Below are 20,115 nucleotides of genomic sequence, written 5' to 3'. Positions count from 1 at the left end.
AGTCATGATGACCATCCCACATTCCAGTTAGGCCAGCCCACAATGATTTACACAGTAAGGTTCAGATCCCACATCGGATGTCAATAGACCCCCCAATAAACATGAGCATCTCCTGTTTTGAGAAACAAGTCATAAAGCAGGAACAAGCAGGTGCGAAAGAGATTAGCCGGAGGATTGCGTAGAATGAAAGGGTTTTATGATGGGTCAAGCCCTGATGCTAATCACAGGTGGACGGAGGAAGGGGAGCTCGTGAGACCGGTTTGACCTGGGGCAGCAGAGCCAGCTGCCCAGGTCACAGAAAAGTCAGAGGAGAAGCCCATGTACTGTGAGGCCCGTATTTACTCCATTATAGCCTATGTGAGGGCAATGACAAGATGGCCACTGCTTCCAAAATGGAACCCGCGTAGTGAAGCAGAATAAGGTGTACACAGTGCATTCATAGCTAGAACGATATATAAAGCACTTGTACATACCGCATTTACCATTTGCGGTTTGCGAATACCAAGATAGACAGGGGTAGGGCCCTGTCCCCTACGCGGTCCCGAATATTAAAGTACGACAGACCCTCCTTTTGCCCTTACATAGGCAATCACTATACTCATCTTAATCCGAGTCTAGGTCAATGTTCACAAAGTCATGGAGATGTTGCTGTAGCATCATCCTATTACTTAGTTCGTCCCTCGATACAGGTTTCCTTACACATAAGGTAGCACAGAGGCCACATATCGCAGGAGCACACTGTATGCACAGACAGAACAGGAAAAGAATGGCTAAGATCATTCCAATGACCATCAGAACTTTCCAACCCCAGGCAGATATCAATTCCCAGAACCACCCCATCAGTGACCAGTCTCCCTTATCCACGTGTATGGATTCAGATATTTTATGGAGTTTGGAGATGGCTTGATACACTGTTGGAGCATTATCTGGTATGAAAATGCAGCAACTGGATTGGATGACCTTGCATACCCCACCGCGGTCTGCAAGAATAACGTCTAGAACCATGCGGTTCTGCAAAGTCAGAAGGCGATCCGCTTGGAGCTCAGCCGTCAGATTACCAAGGGCACCAGCCGTTGCATTGACAGTGGATTCAACCACACGAGTCAGCTGTCTCAGGTTCCTACTATTGACCATAGGTCCCCAAAACGGCAGGAAACCCAAGAAGAAGTCTCCCGCTTCCTGACCGGCAGTATCCTCCTTACTAATCACACCTCTCACAACTCTGGTCTTGTGATAGTCAGAGGCAGCAGTAAATGTCGGCGGTAGCAAGTTCGCAATATAACATGTGCCCGAGAAATCAGGGGGCAGACATGTATATGCTCGATCATTGCAGATGAAATATGTGCCCTTGGCAGCCAAACACGCAGGGGAAAACTGTGACGGGAAGGTGTACGTTTCAGTACAGTCACTTCTTCCCAGTTGAGCTCTAGGATTCTGACCATTACCCTGTAAGCAGAACCGACCCATGTGGGGTACGACCCAGATTGGAGATGAGATTTTTCGCTGTCTTTCACCCAGACTAATACTATACCCCGTCGCGTTCCATCCTACATAAGGTCTCAACTCTTCTTTGGGAATGGATGAGTATGCATCGATATCCCTACTCATATCGGCAACTCCTTTTATCAAAGCCTTATTATTGGTGATAGGTCTGATGGAACGCGGTTGGCGAGGGGAGTATGTATCTAGAGCATAGAGAAACATGGTCTGGAATGCCCATGACGATCCATTGTAACTGTACGGCAGCACCAGGTAGGGAATACCCTTGTTAATGGTATGTGGCATTAACCCACACACCCAGCAATTGGTCGTATTCATTACTAGTTGGTGCTGGTGCAAGAGCTGGATAAACGAGTTATTTACGAACTCTGATCGTCTGGTCTGTTCGTGCTCAGGCAAAGGGTGAAAAGAGTGAGAGGAGGCAGTAGAAAGAGGTATAGGCTGTTCAGTGGGTTCAATGGGCTTTTGAACGGAGAAGAACACAAATCCTACAATAAACATTGTGATACTACACAGTGTAAAAAGGCACAAAAATACAAAACATTTACTTTTTACAATTCTACACATCCTTGCGTTAAAGTTCATTTCCTCAGTCGGTCTCTCCATCTTAAAAAACTCCATCCTCTACTCGGGCCGCTCGCGGCGGATGAGTTTCTTCTGCTAAGGGGCACGCCTGTCAGTCCAGGGAAACGCCCTAGACCAACCAGAACCGTTGACCTAACGTCTTCCGCCTGTACCCCAAAGTCTTGGCACCGCGACCCTGATGGTGGTTCGAAAAACAAAAATCAAGAAAGTCCTTCAGATGGGAGAGCAAAAAATGTCAAAAAAAGGAAATAGTAAGGAAATCTTTATTTGTCCATGGGTCTTGGTCTCAAATTATAGCGGAGACGGCCAGGTACTGTTTGGTCTTGAAACAAAAGTTCAGGCTCAGTGGTGTCCAGTCGATTTGATGGTGGCACAGCTTCCTGCAGAATATTGTCACTCTCTTGGTCTGAAACTGTGCCTCTTAGGCGTGCGTCACTGAATGGTACAAAACGAGGTACAGTGTCTGTCTCAGAGTCGGCGATACCCTCCTTGACCCACTGGTCATATGGCAGAGGCAAGGGGACTACTTTGCAGTGGGTACCATGGATCCAATGTTTCTTCCCTTTTACTCGCACCGCTGACCTTGTCGACAGGAATACAAGGTGAGGGCCGATCCAGCGAGGCTCGTCGTTGCTCTTACGCTGGAAATTTCGGATCAGGACCCACGAGCCAGGGTTGATAGGGTGTCCAGGAGGTTCAGAAGCTTGGGGAAGAGTATCATGTACCTGTTGGTGCAAAACACGCAGTTTAACAGTCAAATCATACAGGTAATCGAGTAGTACTGGATGTTCAATCTCACTGAACTTCGTAGGCCTTGGTACACCCCATACGTTGGCCGGGCGGCCAAAAACAACCTCGTAAGGGCTAAGTCCCACTCGTGAGTGTATGGTCATCCTGGTGGACAGGAGTGCTAAAGGTAGAGCGTCAGGCCATTTAAGACCGGTGCTCGCCTGAATTTTGGCCAGCTTGAGGTTTAAGGCTCCATTGTAGCGTTCTACTAATCCAGCTGATTGGGGGTGATTTGCAGCATGGAACTTCTGCTTTATCCCTAGCCCTTCACATACATTCTTCATCACTTTACCCACAAACTCACTTCCGTTATCACACCACACCATTCTTGGCATCCCAAACCTAGGGAAAAATTCCTTCACAAGGGCTTTGGCTGTGGATAGGGCAGTGTTATCTTTCAGAGGATAAGCCTCTATCCATTTTGAGAAAGCACAAACAACCACCAGTACATATTTCAGGTTGTTGCACCTTTCCATGTGAATAAAGTCCAGCTGCAAAACTTCAAATGGACATGATGGGGGTGCAAAGTGACCAGCTGGAGTTGGGGTTCCCCTACCAGGGTTGTACTTCAAGCATACTATGCAATTCTTGACCACATTCTCTGCACACTTGGGAATCCCAGCATTCTGCCATACTGGAGCCAACAACTTGCATATACCTTTCGTACTGATATGTGCCATTCCATGTGCCATAGTAACCACTGGAAGCACATATGCATCAGGCAATAACCATCGCCTATGTTCTGTCAGATCAATCCAACAACCATTCTCATCCAACTTACCCATACTTTCTCTCCACTTGCTTAACTCTTTCTCTGTGGCTTCAGCCTGAAGCGACTTCACACTCTCTATTGTGTTCTCACACATTCCCACATCATTAACCCATCTTGCGGGGCCTGCAACATACATTCTAGTCTTCACATTCTGTGCTGTTTCTTTCGCGGTCTCATCAGCAAACGCATTCCCACGTCCAACATCATCTGTGACTTTCCTGTGCGCACTGCATTTCATGATCGCAACTTGTAATGGTAAGGTCAGTGACTCAAGGAGATCATTCACCAACTTGCCATTCTGAATTTTAGCTCCATGCGACGTCAGGAACCCACGCTCTTTCCACAGTCGCCCAAAATTATGAGCCACGCCAAAGGCGTACTGGCTATCTGTGTATATATTTACTCTCATTCCTTCAGACAACACACACGCTCTCGTGAGGGCAATTAATTCCGCTGCTTGGGCCGAATTATGTGGCACTCGTGCAGTTTCCACGACCGTGTGTAAAGTCGTGATAGCATATGCAGCGGTCGTGTCACCATTAGGGAGTTTGAAACATGAACCATCCACCCATAAAGTGCCATCACACTCAGTCAGGGGAGTATCTTTTAGATCTACTCTCCCTTTCGTCTCTTCTTCTGTTCTGAACAGACAGTCATGTTGCTCAATCTCATCTGAGTCTGCTGGAATTGGTAACAACGTAGCTGGATTCAGCGTATTGCATCTTTTTATGTGTATGTGATTTGCTAACAGTGTAAGCTCATAACCTGATAATCGCGCACTAGTCAAGTGTTGTGTCTTGGTCCTATTTAATAATGTGTCTACTGCATGTGGAACCATAACAATCAATGTGTTGTCCATTACCAAACCAGCAGATTGTCGGATAGACATTGCTGCAGCAGCTGTCGCTCTCAGACAGCTTGGCAATGCCCTCGCTACAGGGTCCAAGGTTGATGAAAAATATGCGCATGGGCGCGGTCTGTCGCCAAAAGGCTGTGTTAACACTGAAAACGCACAACCATCTTTCTCGTGAACATACAATGTAAATGGCTTACTGTAGTCAGGGGTACCCAACACAGGTGCTGAACATAATGCATTACGCAATTCCACAAAACTTTTCTGGCACTCTTCAGACCATGGGATAGGATTCGGTGTGTCTTTGCATGTTAAGGCTACTAAAGGTTTTGCCAACAAAGAAAAACTAGGGATCCAATGCCTACAGTATGAAGTGATGCCCAAGAAAGCACGCACTTCTCTCTGTGTCTTTGGCACACTCAACTGTGCAATGGCTTGAATTCTTTCTGGGGTCAGTTTCCTTCCCTCCTTCGATAAGAGATGACCTAAGTAGGTCACTTCTTGTCGACAATATTGCAGCTTAGAGAGAGACACTTTGTGATGGAAAGCAGATAAATGGCGCAACAATGACAATGTGGCTTCTTTACAGATCTTCTCAGTATCCGCGGCAATTAGTAAATCGTCCACGTACTGAATCAGGATAGCGCCACTAGGTAAAACAAGTGCATCAAGCTGCGCTTTCAAAGCTTGACTGTATATTGATGGACTCTCACAGTAGCCCTGGGGAGCGCGTTTGAAGCGGAAGCTTCGGCCTCCCAGACTAAAACCAAAAATGTCTCTGCTCTCTTCTGCAATTGGGATACTAAAGAAAGCATTCTTTAAATCAATCACTGAAAACCATGCAGCAGAGGCTGGAATCATCGTTAACAAGGCAGTTATATCAGGGACAACCGGAAACTGTGGCACAACAATCTTATTAACCTCTCTGAGATCGATCACAAATCTGTAAACAGGTGGCTGTGAAGGGTCCGTTCGTTTTAAGACAGGTAAAATCGGACTGTTGCAAACGTTGCCTCTTGTCTCTTCAATCACACCCTTATTAATCAAGTCGCTGACAATGTCTAACAATGCTTTCTGGCCTTCATTAGAGATCTTGTACTGGGGAATACGTGGCAGTCTGACATTAGCCTTTAAGGTCACCACATATGGCGGTATCTCCAAGAGGCCCACATCATTGGGACCAGTAGCCCAAAGGGCATCCGGAAGGGATGACAATTCAGGCGGCATTGTGTTTTTAGACAAGTACATTGGGGAAATCACTTTCTTGCCTAATGTAAGTTGTACTCCTGAAGGAGAACAATACAGTGTAGCATGCAATCTTTTCAACAAATCTAATCCCAGTAAATTCTCACCATAACCTGTTGTCAGAATCAGGGGTGCTTTCAGCTCGCAAGGTCCAACAGAAAGTGACATGGGACTAGAAATCGGATTCCTAACTGGGGCGCCAGAAAAACCTACTGAAACATTTATATCGCCAGACAAAGGTGCGCCAGGGAGTTTTGAATGCATGATTGAACTCTTTGCAGCACCAGTGTCTAGCAGAAAAGGTTCCGTTACATTTGCTGTAGTTACCTCAACATATGGTCCGCTCTGATCCACTGGCACTGAAACAACTCCCTCTCTCTGTCTATGGCTGTCCTAGTAATCATTATTTTCTGCATCACTGTCCTCTGCATAATAATCATTATTATAATACTGGGCCGTATTACTAGTCGCATTAGCTTGCTGATCAAAGCTATTGATGGTATTTTGAGGCGGCAGAGGACGCGCGTTCTGGGGAGCATTTCCACGCCCTCGGCCTCTAGGAGCTTGCTGACCACCCCTACCTCTTGCGCCATACGCATTACCGTTCCGCTGCATTAATTTAGGGCAACTATATTTATAATGACCTTCCTCTTTGCAGTATGAACATTGGTTGGGACCTACAGGGACACGTGGTTGATAATACCCATTCATTTGCTGGTTGTTCTGAAACTGTTGGGGTTGGTGATAGACACCTTGGGGTTGCCTATAATTATTCTGAGCTCCACGTGGCGGATAGGCCTGCTGTAAAAGGACCTTTGTCTTTAGTTCCTTCGTTTTCTTTTCTGTTCTATCTTTCTCGTCTTTATCTCTATTTTCATAATACTGTGCAGTAGCCAGTATTTGCGCTGAAGAAGAAACAGCCCAAGAACTTTCTGAATCTTTTAACTTTTTACACAGGTCAGGGAGTAAATTCTGCACAAACTTATCCACAAATAACCGTTGGCCACCCTCAGTACTCATATCCTGCCCACTGTGGTCAATAAATGTTTCTTCAAACCTAGTAAAGAAGTCTGACACTGTCTCATCTTTCTTCTGCTTGCATGCAGATAACTTGTCCCAATTTACGCGCATCGCAGGCATTATTGTCTTCATATACGTGATGATTCTACCAGGCAGTTCAGCTACTAAAGGTTCTGGTTTCGCGCCACCAGTTTGTCTAGCATCAGCAGCAACAATGTTAGCCCATGTATCCCCTAGTTCTGCATCGTGATCTGCATTACGAATTGATCCCCATAGAGGCTGTGGAACAACATTACCAAATAACATGTCTATGTCGTCCAGATTCATAACGCATGACCCTGCCGTCTGTGACAACTCTTTATAATAACCTGCTGGGTTTTTACGGGGATCAGGTAAGGACTGCTTAAGTGCTAACACCTCTGAGCGCTTTCATGGGACATGCACCCAAACACGCTGGAAATGCGCTGGCACAGCGGGATTACCGGCACCAGCTGCAACTGCTTCCTTCCATACCGGGGGAACTTCTCTCATGGGGTATTGTCGCGCTTTTACCTTTTTCCCCACAAGGACATCTTGTTCAAACAATGACTGTTGACAATCATCATTCCTGAAGGACAATACAACCGCAACTGCTTTATCTACTCCGCGGTCCACAATTATACCAGTTCCAAAATCAAACCTCACTCTACACAATTCCTGCGGGCTCGGATTTTTACCACTATCCTCCAATTCTTCACAGAGAATTTCGCACATTTTCTCAAACACATATCTCTGTTTTGGGGCATCCCATTGATGAAAAACGTTGACAACTGATTCCACATCATACAGTGAAGGGAAAACAATCCATCTACGCGCCATGTTATCTATTACCTTTTTCTCGTCAGGGTTAGGCAATTGACTGCGCAATTGCTTACGCTGTAAACCAGGAGTCGCACCAGACGAGTCAAAGAGAGGCGACATTAATGTAGTAACCACATTAGCTAAGCGCTGTCGCGCTGAAGGAGAAGCTGAGGCGAAAACAGGGGGATAAACAGAGGGGAGAAAAGAGGAAGTAGAAACAGGTACTGGAGTGGTGCAAGGAAGAGTGTCAGAAGAGTCAGCTGCTGTATTAGACAAAGTCACAGGAAGTGCGGGGGCAGTTGGAAGCACAACTGGCGGCCCTTGAGAGGGCTGCGCTACATGGATAAGAGCCGGCTGCAAAGCAACTGGCGGTAGCGGCAAGGCTTGCAGTATATTCACTGGAGGTGGCATATTCACAAGCTGGGGAGGTGCCGTGGCATTTTGAGCATACGGGGGTGGCGAACTCAACAAATGTGACATCAAGGGATCTTTCTCCTTTTCTTCTAACTCATTCTGCTTAGAATGTGGTAAAACTGGGTAACATTTGTCAATCCCTAACTTGCGCTGCCTGTGCAATTGCTCACTCATCTGCTCCTCCTCATTGTCTTTAAATTGTACAGCTGCTTGCATTACTGTCATACCTTTCTCTCTCTTATTCTTTTTCGCTAACTTAATTTCCTTCTGTTTGGCTTCCTTTCGCCATAAGCGGAAAGAGTCAAACATCGCCGGCCGGGCTTTCTTCTTAAACAATTTAATTTCCAAATTATCTAAAATATCGGTATCAAAACTACCATTTTGGGGCCATTTTAAAACACCGTCTTTCCTGGTGTAGTGGATCCACACTTCGTTATATGCAATGGGGCCTACGCCATGTTTTACATAGAGCTCATAAGTTGGAGTTCCAACCGGAGGAACCGGACATGATTCCTCTAGCTGGAAACCTTTTCCACAACCCAAACAGAATAATCTACCAAATAGTCCAGAACCAGGCATCTTTGCTCACTAGTCTAGATCCAAACGTCAAAGGATTATCGATTACGATATTCTCGTGAATACACGAGTCCTCTGGCTTTGGCGTTTGCAAACTCCAAATCACTAATTCAAATGATCCCGAAGGATACCAAAACAAATGGGAGACGCTCCACTTATACTTAACTGAATATTGCTGATCGATGGCGTCACCAGAAGACTCTCTCGATTGTTTCGCTCTCTCAGATTCGTCAAGGGTCCAAAACAGGTCGATTAATCAGGGCAGCAGTCCTTCGTAGCCGTCGGGACGCGGAGAACCTCGCAGAAAAGACTTTCGGACCACGTCGACATGCAGGGGTCGATGAAGTGGCGGCCTTCCTCCGGAATTTCCACACGAAGCTCCTCACGAACCTCTGGCTTGGACTAGTACCGCTGAAATCGCCTCACGTTGGGCGCCAAACTGAAGTACTGGGTATTTTAGACCCAGCGGTGCAGGGGCACACACCCTATGACTTCTGGGTTCACCCTGTTCCAGACCTACAGAAACACAGAGTCTTCTGGGTGAAGTCAAAGATTCGTTTATTGGCTGCAGACCAATTACAGGTATCCTAGAAGTACAACAACGTGTATGTTCTCAGGAGACTGCTGAAAATCATAGGAACGGGCTTCTCCTTAAATACAAAATATCATGCTTCAGGCACACATTCCTTGGTTTACGATATGGCCATTTACAAGTATACATTACAAACGAAAAAGCAGAGTCATGATGACCATCCCACATTCCAGTTCGGCCAGCCCACAATGATTTACACAGTAAGGTTCAGATCCCACATCGGATGTCAATAGACCCCCAAATAAACATGAGCATCTCCTGTTTTGGGAAACAAGTCATAAAGCAGGATCAAGCAGGTGCGAAAGAGATTAGCCGGAGGATTGCGTAGAATGAAAGGGTTTTATGATGGGTCAAGCCCTGATGCTAATCACAGGTGGACGGAGGAAGGGGAGCTCGTGAGACCGGTTTGACCTGGGGCAGCAGAGCCAGCTGCCCAGGTCACAGAAAAGTCAGAGGAGAAGCCCATGTACTGTGAGGCCCGTATTTACTCCATTATAGCCTATGTGAGGGCAATGACAAGATGGCCACTGCTTCCAAAATGGAACCCGCGTAGTGAAGCAGAATAACGTGTACACAGTGCATTCATAGCTAGAACGATATATAAAGCACTTGTACATACCGCATTTACCATTTGCGGTTTGCGAATACCAAGATAGACAGGGGTAGGGCCCTGTCCCCTACGCGGTCCCGAATATTAAAGTACGACACGCTGGGTATCTATTCTGGTTTGGACGGGCTTGGGCCTAGGGATGGATCGGCGAACCTGAGTAGCACAATATGCACAGCAAGCAGGCCCTCACTGTAGACAAAGGCAGCAGGTGAAAATGAACCCTACTACTCCCAAAAGAATCATAAATAACTTCCATCCCCAGGTGGTCACCAAATCCCAAAACCACCCGGACAAAGACCAAGTACCAGTCTCGGTGTGAATTTCAGAGGCTAGCCGATGCAGTTTCTGGATGGCTAAATGGACAGAAGGGGCGGAGTCAGGTATATATACACAACAGGAACTGCCGATGACTCTACAAGCTCCTCCGCGATCAGCTAGGATAACATCTAAAACAAGACGATTTTGAAGGGTCACAAGCCGGGTCGCCTGGAGCTCCACTGTGATATTAGTTAATATTCCTGCAGTAGTATTAACCACCCCTTCCACCACTCTAGATAGCCTCCTAACTTCTTTACTATTGAGGATGGGTCCCCACATGGGCAACACCCCTTTTATGATATCAACGAAGTGTTGGGCTGGAGTGTCAGTCTGGTCAGTGGCATCATTACTGGCGGCTTCAGCTTTCAGGCTCCGCCGATTTAAGGAATGAGACTTATGATAATCAGAAGGAGCTATGTAGACCGGTGGGTAAAGGAAAGATAAGTAACATCTACCTGCCCATCCTCTGGGTAGCCAAGTGTATGCGTTTTCACCGCACACAAAATAAACATTGGGAGGGGTGAGTGTTGGGGGACTACTGAACGTCTGCAGTCTATAAGTGTAATTACATCTACTATAACCTACGAATAAATGTCCAGTACCCTGCACGCAGAAGGAGGAGGATGTATTCAGTACCGGGACCGGAATGATTTTCTCATCTGAGACATTTCGCTCCTGGAAATACTTGAAATACTCAGTAAAGTTAAAAGTCATGAAATCCAATACTTCATCCCTCAACCAGGTATCATTTTCGTGATCAGTGTATACGTTCATGCAGGCGGTAGGATCAAGGGTACCATCCGTTCCCTCAGCATTAGGAGTAAAACCTTGGTGTTTCTCTATATAGGCTAGAATCAAGGCATAATCCTTCTCGGAGAATCGACGTTCATCTATAGTGTAGTGTTCATATAGCATGGATAACATTTTGAACCAGGCTTCGCAACTACCTAAATAAGATAAGGGCATTGATATAAACAAATCTTGCTTATGCATCACTAGCGGGAGAAGACCACAGACCCAACAATCAGTAACATTTGTGGAACTATGAGTCTGGTGCAGCATCTCAATGAAGGCATTATGTACATATGTCTGTCGGTGTCTTTCCTTATGAGGGGCAAAGGTCTGGAAATGATGTTCCTTAGGAGCAGGGGTAGACACTATCAAGGTGTGTACAGGATGGCGGAACTCTAGATATATAAACAAACCTAAGCATAGTACAAATTATACAATCAGTATAGAAATGAAAACAATTTTAACACGCAAACTCCATGAGGAGAACATTGGCAAATGCGGGGGAATGGTACGGGGTACTATGGGCCGCCCTTCTTCAGGGACAAAACGAGCAAAGGGGTACATTTTCTCACTAAAAGTCCAATATAATCTCGGGAAAAAGGGGGCTACAAGCAGTCCGACCTGCCGGAGGGTGCTTCTTTCCTGTGTCCGTATAGAGCCTCACAGGCAGACTCCTATTGTTCAGAGAAATCAACAGGGTAAAAAGATAAAAACTTCTCGCGTTGGGGTCGCACTTGACGCAACCCTTGTTGAAAAGAAACTCCACCTGGGCCCCCACCAACAGATAAATGTCTCTATCTTCGTTCTGAACAGAGCTTTACTGAAAGTTCCATGCTCTCAACGAGTTCAGTCCAGTGTTCTACCAACCCTCAGGTCTTTGCCGAGGCCTCCAACTTCACTCGCCAAGGCTAGACCTGGAATTCTCTATTTCCGGGGCCGCAGGTGATATCGATCCCGACCAGGGGTTTCAGGATTCACAAACAAAACGGGCACAGTGGGGTCAGACGAGGAGCTGGGCTCCCGACCAGATGCCTCGCTTTGAGCAATTGGGTGGCCACAAAAAGGGGTTTCCAAACTCACAGCACTCTCCCCTCGCCCGTCAACCTCTCTGCGGGTGTCCAGGGAAAGTGGTTCTCTAGTGCTGGGTTCGCCCTGAGTTGGCAGGCCTTCCTCCTGGTCAAGTTGCTCCCTGGGCAAGGGTAGGGGAACTCGCTTAAGATGGGAGATATGGATCCAGTGCTGTTCCCCTCGACTTTCACCGCCGTTCGCGTGGCCAGGAGCACCTAGTACGGCCGGGACCAGCGTGGATCCAAACTCGACTTTCGTTGGTAGTTGCGAACCAAAACCCACTGCCCAGGTTCTACGCTGTGTCCAGGACCCTCCGGCAGGGGCTGCAGTACGGCAGATATCTGTTGATGAATGGAATGGAGATCTTTAGTCAAAGCATACAAATAGTCAATCAGCATAGGATGGTCAATGTCCCTGAAGGATTTGGGCCGGGGTACTCCCCACACGTTGGCAGGTCTGCCAAAAATTACTTCATAAGGGGAGATACCGCTCCGGGAATGGGGAGTAGTCCTTACGGACAACAGGGCCAGGGGCAGGAGATCAGGCCATTTTAATCCTGTCGTGTCCTGAAGTTTAGCCAGTTTCAACTTCAAAATCCCATTATATTTCTCAACCAGGCCCGCTGACTGAGGATGTCGGGCTGCGTGAAACTTCTGCTGGATGGACAGACCCTTGCATACATACCTAAATAAATTAGCATTAAAATGTGTCCCGTTGTCACTCCAAATCACCCGTGGCAACCCATATCGAGGAAAAAACTCTTTTACCAGAGCTTTCGCAGTTGCCAGGGCAGTATTTTCCTTTGTGGGATACGCCTCCACCCATTTACTAAAAGTACAAATTACCACCAGCACGTATTTCAGATTGTTAACTCGCTCTAGCTGTATGTAATCCATTTGGAGTACTTCAAAGGGCAGAGTGGGTGGCGCAAAATTACCCGTCAGGACGGGAATACTAACCCCAGGATTATGCTGGAGGCAAATCATGCAATGCTGGACCAAGTTCCTAGCTGTCTTATGGATATTAACATTATACCAGACAGGATACAATGTGGCACAGATGCCCTGAACTCCTACATGCGAAGGTCCGTGTGCCATGGTTACTACCGCATTTACAAATGCGTTCGGCAGTAACCATCTACACCTCTCTGACAAGTCAGTCCAACATCCATTCTCATCAAGCCTCCCCACCTGTTCTTGCCAGTATGTCAGCTCTTCCGGGGTCACCTCCTTTTGTAGCTCTTTCACACTATCTATGGTGTTGTTAAAAACCCCTGCTTCTATCATTCTTGTTACTACAAACATAGAAGTAGTGTCAGACTGGGCCGTTTCCTTGGCAATTCGATCCGCAAAGAAATTTCCCCTCCCCACATCATCAATTATAACTTTGTGTGCACTGCATTTGACTATGGCCAGGGTCTTGGGCAATGTTAATGCGGCTAGTAATCGTTCAACTAATGGTCCATTCTTTATTTTCTCGCCATGGGATGTCAAGAATCCTCTTTCCGCCCATAACCTCCCGAAGCTATGTGCTACACCGAACGCATACTGGCTGTCGGTGTAGACATTTAGCCTTAAGCCTTTCCCCAACTCGCAGGCCCTGAATAATGCAACCAATTCGGCCGCCTGGGCCGACCGGTATGGTATCTTTGCTGCCTCAACTACCGTTTGCAGGGTAGTGATCGCATAAGCCGCAGCTGTCGTACCATCCGGTAATCGGAAGCATGACCCATCAACATACAATTCTCCTTGGGCATCAGATAGTGGGGTGTCAGTTAGATCTATCCGGCCCTTGGTTTCTTCTTCAGTTCGAAAGATACAATCATGTATGTCTTGTCCACCGTCTCCCAAAGGGAGGGGTAACAACGTGGCAGGGTTCAAATTAACACATCTTTTGATCGTTATATGAGGTGCAAACAGGGTCAATTCGTACCCTGTAAGACGCGCACTAGTTAAGTGCTGCGTCTGTGTCCTGTTTAATAATACGTCCACAGCATGAGGCACCATCACTGTCAGATCCGTATTCAGGACTAGCCCTTCCGATTGTCTGATTGCTATGGCCACTGCCGCTGCAGCCCTCAGACAACTGGGAAGTGCTCTGGCGACATTGTCCAAAACCGCCGAGAAATATGCACAAGGCCTTTGCTTACCACCAAAGTCCTGTGTCAACACTGAAAGAGAACAACCGTCCACCTCATGCACGTAGAGCACAAAAGGTTTCCGGTAGTCAGGGGTGCCAAGCACAGGAGCAGAGCAAAGAGCAGTTTTCAGAGTGGAAAAGGCAGTCTGGCATTCATCAGTCCAAGGTAAAGGTTCATGCACATCCTTCGTAGTTAGATACAGGAAAGGTTTAGTCAAGAGAGAATAGTTAGCAATCCATTGGCAACAGTAGGAGGTTATGCCAAGCAAAGCGCGGACATCACGTTGCGTGCGAGGAACAGGCATGTTAGTTATGGTTGCGATGCGCTCAGAAGTCAACCGTCTTCCCTTCTTCGACAGGAGATGACCGAGGTAGGTCACCTCCGGTCGACAATATTGAAATTTAGAGAGCGACACCTTGTTACCATGAGCGGCCAAATGCCGTAGCAGGGTAACTGTGGCATCGCGGCAACCATGTTCTGTATCAGAGGCCACAAGGAGGTCGTCGACATACTGCAATAGGACATTACCTGGCGGCAATTGTAAAGAATCCAATACTCTCTTTAGGGCTTGGCTGTAGATACTAGGACTTTCGGTATACCCCTGGGGGGCGCGACAGAACCTAAAACTACGGCCTCCCAATGAGAAACCGAACAAATGTCTACTATCTGGATGAATGGGAATACTAAAGAAAGCATTCTTCAAATCAACCACCGAGAAAAAGGTTGCAGTGGGAGGAATCATGGTCAAAATGGAATTAATATCTGGTACCACAGGATATTGGGGTACCACAATCTTGTTAATCTCTCGCAAATCAATCACAAATCGGTAGGTATCAGCATAATCAGGGGACTGGGGTACGGGGGCTCGTTTAAGAATCGGAAGGATAGGACTGTTGCAGATATTGGAAGTCGTTTCCTCCACCACCCCTGTTCTAATCAAATCAGAAATAATGGCCAGTAAAGCGCGTTCTCCCTCGGGGGCTATTTTGTACTGTGGGATCCTCGGCAATTTGGCATTTTGTTTCAGAGTGATGGACACCGGGGGAATTTGTAGGAACCCTACGTCAGTGTCCCCCAGGGCCCAAAGATCCCTCGGGAGTTTTGCAAGCTCAGGGGGTAAGGAGTCCGTTTTTGAAAAACATTGAATGGAGGGGATAGAGGTATTCCGAATGGTCAGGAAAACTCCATCAGGGGAGCAATAGATTCGGGCATGCAATCTTTTTAATATATCCATACCCAGGAGATTTTCCCCACACTGGGAGGTGAGGAGGAAAGGCGATTCTATCGTAACCGGTCCCAGAGTAAGGGAAAGTGGCTTAGAAATGGGGCTCACCACCGGAGTTCCAGAGAACCCCACGGACACATTAGTCTGGCCAGACAGAGCGGCCCCCGGGACCAGGGCACGTGAAACAGAACTGTTCATAGCCCCTGTGTCAACCAAAAACTTACCTGATGCATCCAGCAATTGTGCATGGACATAAGGTCCAGCTTGATCTATCGGGATTGACACATGCCCCTTACTCTGCCCTTGGCTGTCCTATGCTTGAGTATACCCGATGCCTTCGTCCGTTACACGCCCGTCATGGTAGTACTGTTTACCTTGGCTTTGGTCGAAATAATTCTGACTGTTCTCACCTCGGGCTGCCTGTTCTTGTCTCGTGTATCCACCTCGATGCTCACTCATCCTTCCCCGTCCACGACCCCTTGAAGCAGTATTCTGCTCATACAACAACGGGCACTGCGCTCTCCAATGCCCCTCCTCCTTGCAGAAAGCACATTGATTTATGCCTAGATCCGTTCGCCCAGCCGTTTGCGCGGGTCCCGCCCCTCTTGGAACGAAATTCTGCAACCCTCTTCCTCTTCCTCTACCCCTCTCCACTTGCTGCAGTAACACTCGTGTTTTCAAATCTTACGACTTTCTTTCTGTCTTATCCTTGCTCTCATTTTCCCGATGCTCATAATACTGAGCCATGCTTAGTATCGTGGAAGGCGTGGTGGTCGTCCAGGTACTCTCAGCTGCCTTTAACTGGGCCGATACCTCAGGTAGCAAATTGGTTACGAATCTATTAACAAATAAACGCACACCCCCCTCCGTGGCCAAGTCCTGTCCACTGAAATCAATGAATACTCCCTCAAACCTCGTGAAAAAATCGGATACACTCTCATCCTTCTTTTGCTTACAGGCCGTCAGCTTGTCCCAATCTACTTTCCTGGGTGGGATCAATGAATGCATATAGGTTATTATTTTTTCAGGCAAGGTCAGTATCTCAGGTCGGGGCTTGTTCCCCGGTTTACGATCTCTATCCCAGTTTCTCAGTTGGTCCCATGTCCCACCAAATTCCGTAACATGGTCCTGGTCATGTACCTGGCGCCAAATGTCCACCGGTACTAATAAGGCAAAGAATAATTCAATATCCGCCAACGTCATTACTGCTGACGAGGCGGCCTCGGTCAGTTCCTTGTAATATGCAGTGGGGTTTTTTCTAGGATCTGGCAACTGGCTTTTTAGGGATAATACCTCACTCCGCTTCCAGGGGGTATAGACCCATTGTTCCTGGAACCGGGCGTCTATTCCCGGGCGGGTAACGACACCGTGGGCATCCACCACCTCAGCAACTTCCGGATGGAAGATAGGGTGCACTTCTCGCATAGGGAACTGGGAGAATCCGGCGGGAATGGCAGACTGCAAACGAGTTCTATAAGAAACCAAAGTCTGCACCTTCCCATACTCCTCTTCCGGCGTCAACTGAGATTTGTGAACCTGATCAAGAATATCATATAATATAGCCGGAGCTCTCCCTCCCTGGTGTACCTGTTCCCATACAGAAATAAGACGGTTGGCCATATGCTCCAGGGCATGCTGTTGCATCACCGGTTCATAGTCTCTCATGGTACTCCAAATATCAGCAAGAGTATAAATAGGATGTTGCATCCACTGGGATGCTTGTGTGGCAATAGTTTCCCTTTCTTCCGTTCCCAAGGCAGAACGAGTGAACAACCTCCTACCCTCCGTTAGACTGGCCGGATGTATTGGAGTAGTCACAGCTGTTACCGGCGTTGTACTGGCGGAGGAGGAGGGCAGAACAGAAGGGGAAGACATTGACCCCGGCAACAGCTGAGGGGTCCCGGCTGCAGCTGCCGTCAATAAATTAGGTAGCATGGCCATAACTTCAGACACAGATGTCGGCAACCGGGAGAGGTTCGGCAGGGAGGGAGGGGTAGTAGTGGCCGGGGGAGCCGAAGCCGAGGCCCCCAGGGACATATTTGGGGCCGGGGCCGAGGCCCCTGACACCTCCGGATATATCCTCTGCGGCACATAAGGGGGCGGTGGCCTGGTGTCCAATAAATCCTCTATTTCATCTTCCGCATTCGGGCGGGTCACATAGCTCTTATCAACCTTCAATCTAAATTCGCGATTCATGCAATCCAATCCCTTTTCTACTATTTCTCGGTCATAGGCCATAGCTTTCTGAGTAACGTTCTGTCCTGCCTTGGCTCTAGCTACTTTCTCTTCCCTTATTCGCCGTTGTTTGGCCTCCTTCTGCCATGCAATTAGAGCATCGAACATGGCCTGCCTACTTCACCTAGAAAACAGTTGTTCCTGTAGGAACGCAATTTTCTTCTCATCAAACGAACCCGTCTTGGGCCATCGTAACTGCTCATTTCCCTTGGTATACTTATGCCACAGAGTGCAGAACAACAAAGGAGAGATCCCATGTTTGACATACATAAAATGGCTAGGACTGCCCTCCGGCGGGGCGGGTTGGCTCTCAGCTAATCTGGAGTCACTTGTTCGGCAGCAGCAGCCAAAACAATTCAGTTTACTAAAACAGGACATTTTGGTTAGTTTTCAGACATGTATACACAAAACAACAATCAACACGAATCATACACAACATACAATCGATATCAGAGAACCAAGCCCGTCGACTCTGGTTCACAGTCCAGACACCAAACTGCACGCGGGGTTCCGGCCACCCTCCTGGCTCACCACTAAGACCAGCCCCCAACGAGGACTTGCCCCGTCAGGAGTATGCCTTGTGGCTACCCAGTCTAGGTCGCAGGTCCTTCCACGTGCAATCCGTCTATATTCCTCCGGCGCGCTGTTTTTAATCAAATCAAATACAATCTGTACGTACTTCAAGTCAAACCACGGTAATGCTAACCCGATCAAGCAAGACACCACTCTCCGGTGCGTGCCTTCAAATTAATGCACCGCTGTCCAGCGCGAGCTTCAAACAAATGCAATCCGTGTTAAAAAAAATGCATCGTTCTCAACGAATGCTCTTAAATCAATCAAACAGCACACCGTCTTCAACGCGTGCTTTAACCAATAATGCACCGTTTACAACGCGTGCGTCAAATCAAATCAATACTCACCGGGTGCACCCAGATACGAATGTTCATTCTCCGCTGCCAACTCCTCCCGACCAAATCAGTCCATTTTTCTGGGTTAAGCCCATAGGACCCCGGTGAAGGGTGACTAGCAGCAGGGGACGTACCAAAAAGTCGCGCAGGGTGGGAGAAATCCTCAGGCTCCCCTCCCGCCAACCGGTCAGGACGCCCCCAATCCCACCACCCGAGTACGGGGGGGGGAAAGACCCTTTCACGGGGTCCCTTCGTGGTCGCCAACTGTTGTGTCCAATTAATTATTCCAAGGGCCACACTTACCACTGGCCCGCAATATTAAGTAGAATAAAGAGCAGTTGGCAACGTGGAAGGTTCAAACGTTTATTAGCCACCACAGAACTCTATATAGAGGAGCCTCGTCGATCCTCACCCATCAGGTGCGCCGAGGAAGACTGCTGGCTCCTTGACAGTAACACACTTTTATACATTATCAGTACAGCATACAAAACCTTATATGTGGAAAAGTACCAGTTAGTCCTGGCGCCCCTAATGAGCTCATGCCTATTTCTAGTTTCGGTTACACATACAAAGGGTTACTATCTTTACAGAGAAGGTTGAAAGGGTGACTCCCTTCTCGTCCCAGGTCTAGAGGAATTTGCTTGATACTCCCTTTTAGCAGATGTGACCTTGCTTCTCAGCAACTCAGCCTGTCTCCTAATAAATGTAAGGAAAGGGGGAAGCAGAGGGTGTGCGGAAGAGACCACGTGATTCCCAAGCAAAAGAGCCGCAATCCAAGATGGAGGCGGTTCGGTTCTCGGCCCTTTTTGTCGTGCTAAACATAATTGGGGATTTCGAACCGTTTAATACACCATAACTAATCAGACTATCATTAGATATACTGCGCTAATCATACCATAGTGACTTGAATACCTCAGGACTCCAGACTATCCGGAACACAGCAGCCAGTTTGATCCTCAATCTGTCAAAGAGGACCCACATCGCACAGCACCTGAACGACCTCCACTGGCTCCCCATCCAGAAAAGATGCCAATTCAAGATCCTGGACAACACCTACAAAGCCCTCCAGGACCTACCTACATGAACCACTGCCTGAATTTCCACCTACCTCCCAGGAACCTTCACTCCGCTCACCTCACCCTTGCACAGATACCATGCATCTGCCACTGCCTCACAGGAGGACGCTCCTTCTCCCACCCTTCCCTTACACCTACGTACTTTCTTTATCCTCACAGACCCACTACAGGAAGGAACTCAAGGCCAGGCCCTTCGACTAGCCCCTCAGCACAGCACCTGGATACCCTCTCGGGTGATAAGCAGTGCTATATAAGTAATGATTGATTGATTGATTGATTGATTGATTGATTGATAGATTGGTTGATTGATTGATCTGGCTAAGACATCAGCAGGAAAATAATATCAGTGTAAGCTGTGAATTTGATATTTTGATGGGAAATCTCAAATGTCAAGCTGATCTAATTTGATCTAGAAAATGTTTTAGAGACTGAACAAAAAGTAGGTGGGATAATGGAAAGCTCTCTGGTACCTCTATTCAAAGGAAAAGATGGAAAGTGAACTCAATGAACAACAGAGGATTTATATTGTATGAGATCAGAGGATAAATATTTACCTT

General features: G+C 47.5%; 1 protein-coding gene across 2 annotated transcripts in view; it reads right to left on the bottom strand.

Moving 5' to 3' along the window:
• LOC146857803 (uncharacterized) overlaps positions 1-20,115 on the bottom strand; it is a 356,602-nt gene that overhangs the window by 167,293 nt on the left and 169,194 nt on the right. Inside the window, exon 4 of one of the 2 annotated variants that reach the window (XM_085648468.1) lies at positions 9,110-12,315. The exons of the other annotated variant lie outside the window; for it this stretch is intronic. Coding sequence (XP_085504594.1) covers positions 11,831-12,315 — 485 coding nt within the window. The 3' untranslated portion in view covers positions 9,110-11,830. Of the gene's footprint in view, positions 1-9,109; positions 12,316-20,115 lie in introns of those variants that run through there. 2 annotated transcript variants of the gene reach the window in all.

The sequence above is a fragment of the Triturus cristatus genome, chromosome 3_2 (genome assembly GCF_964204655.1).
Source record: "Triturus cristatus chromosome 3_2, aTriCri1.1, whole genome shotgun sequence".
Classification (NCBI taxonomy): domain Eukaryota; kingdom Metazoa; phylum Chordata; class Amphibia; order Caudata; family Salamandridae; genus Triturus; species Triturus cristatus.
Note: the sequence above shows the minus strand (reverse complement) of the source record. Positions and strands in the feature narration are given on the sequence as shown.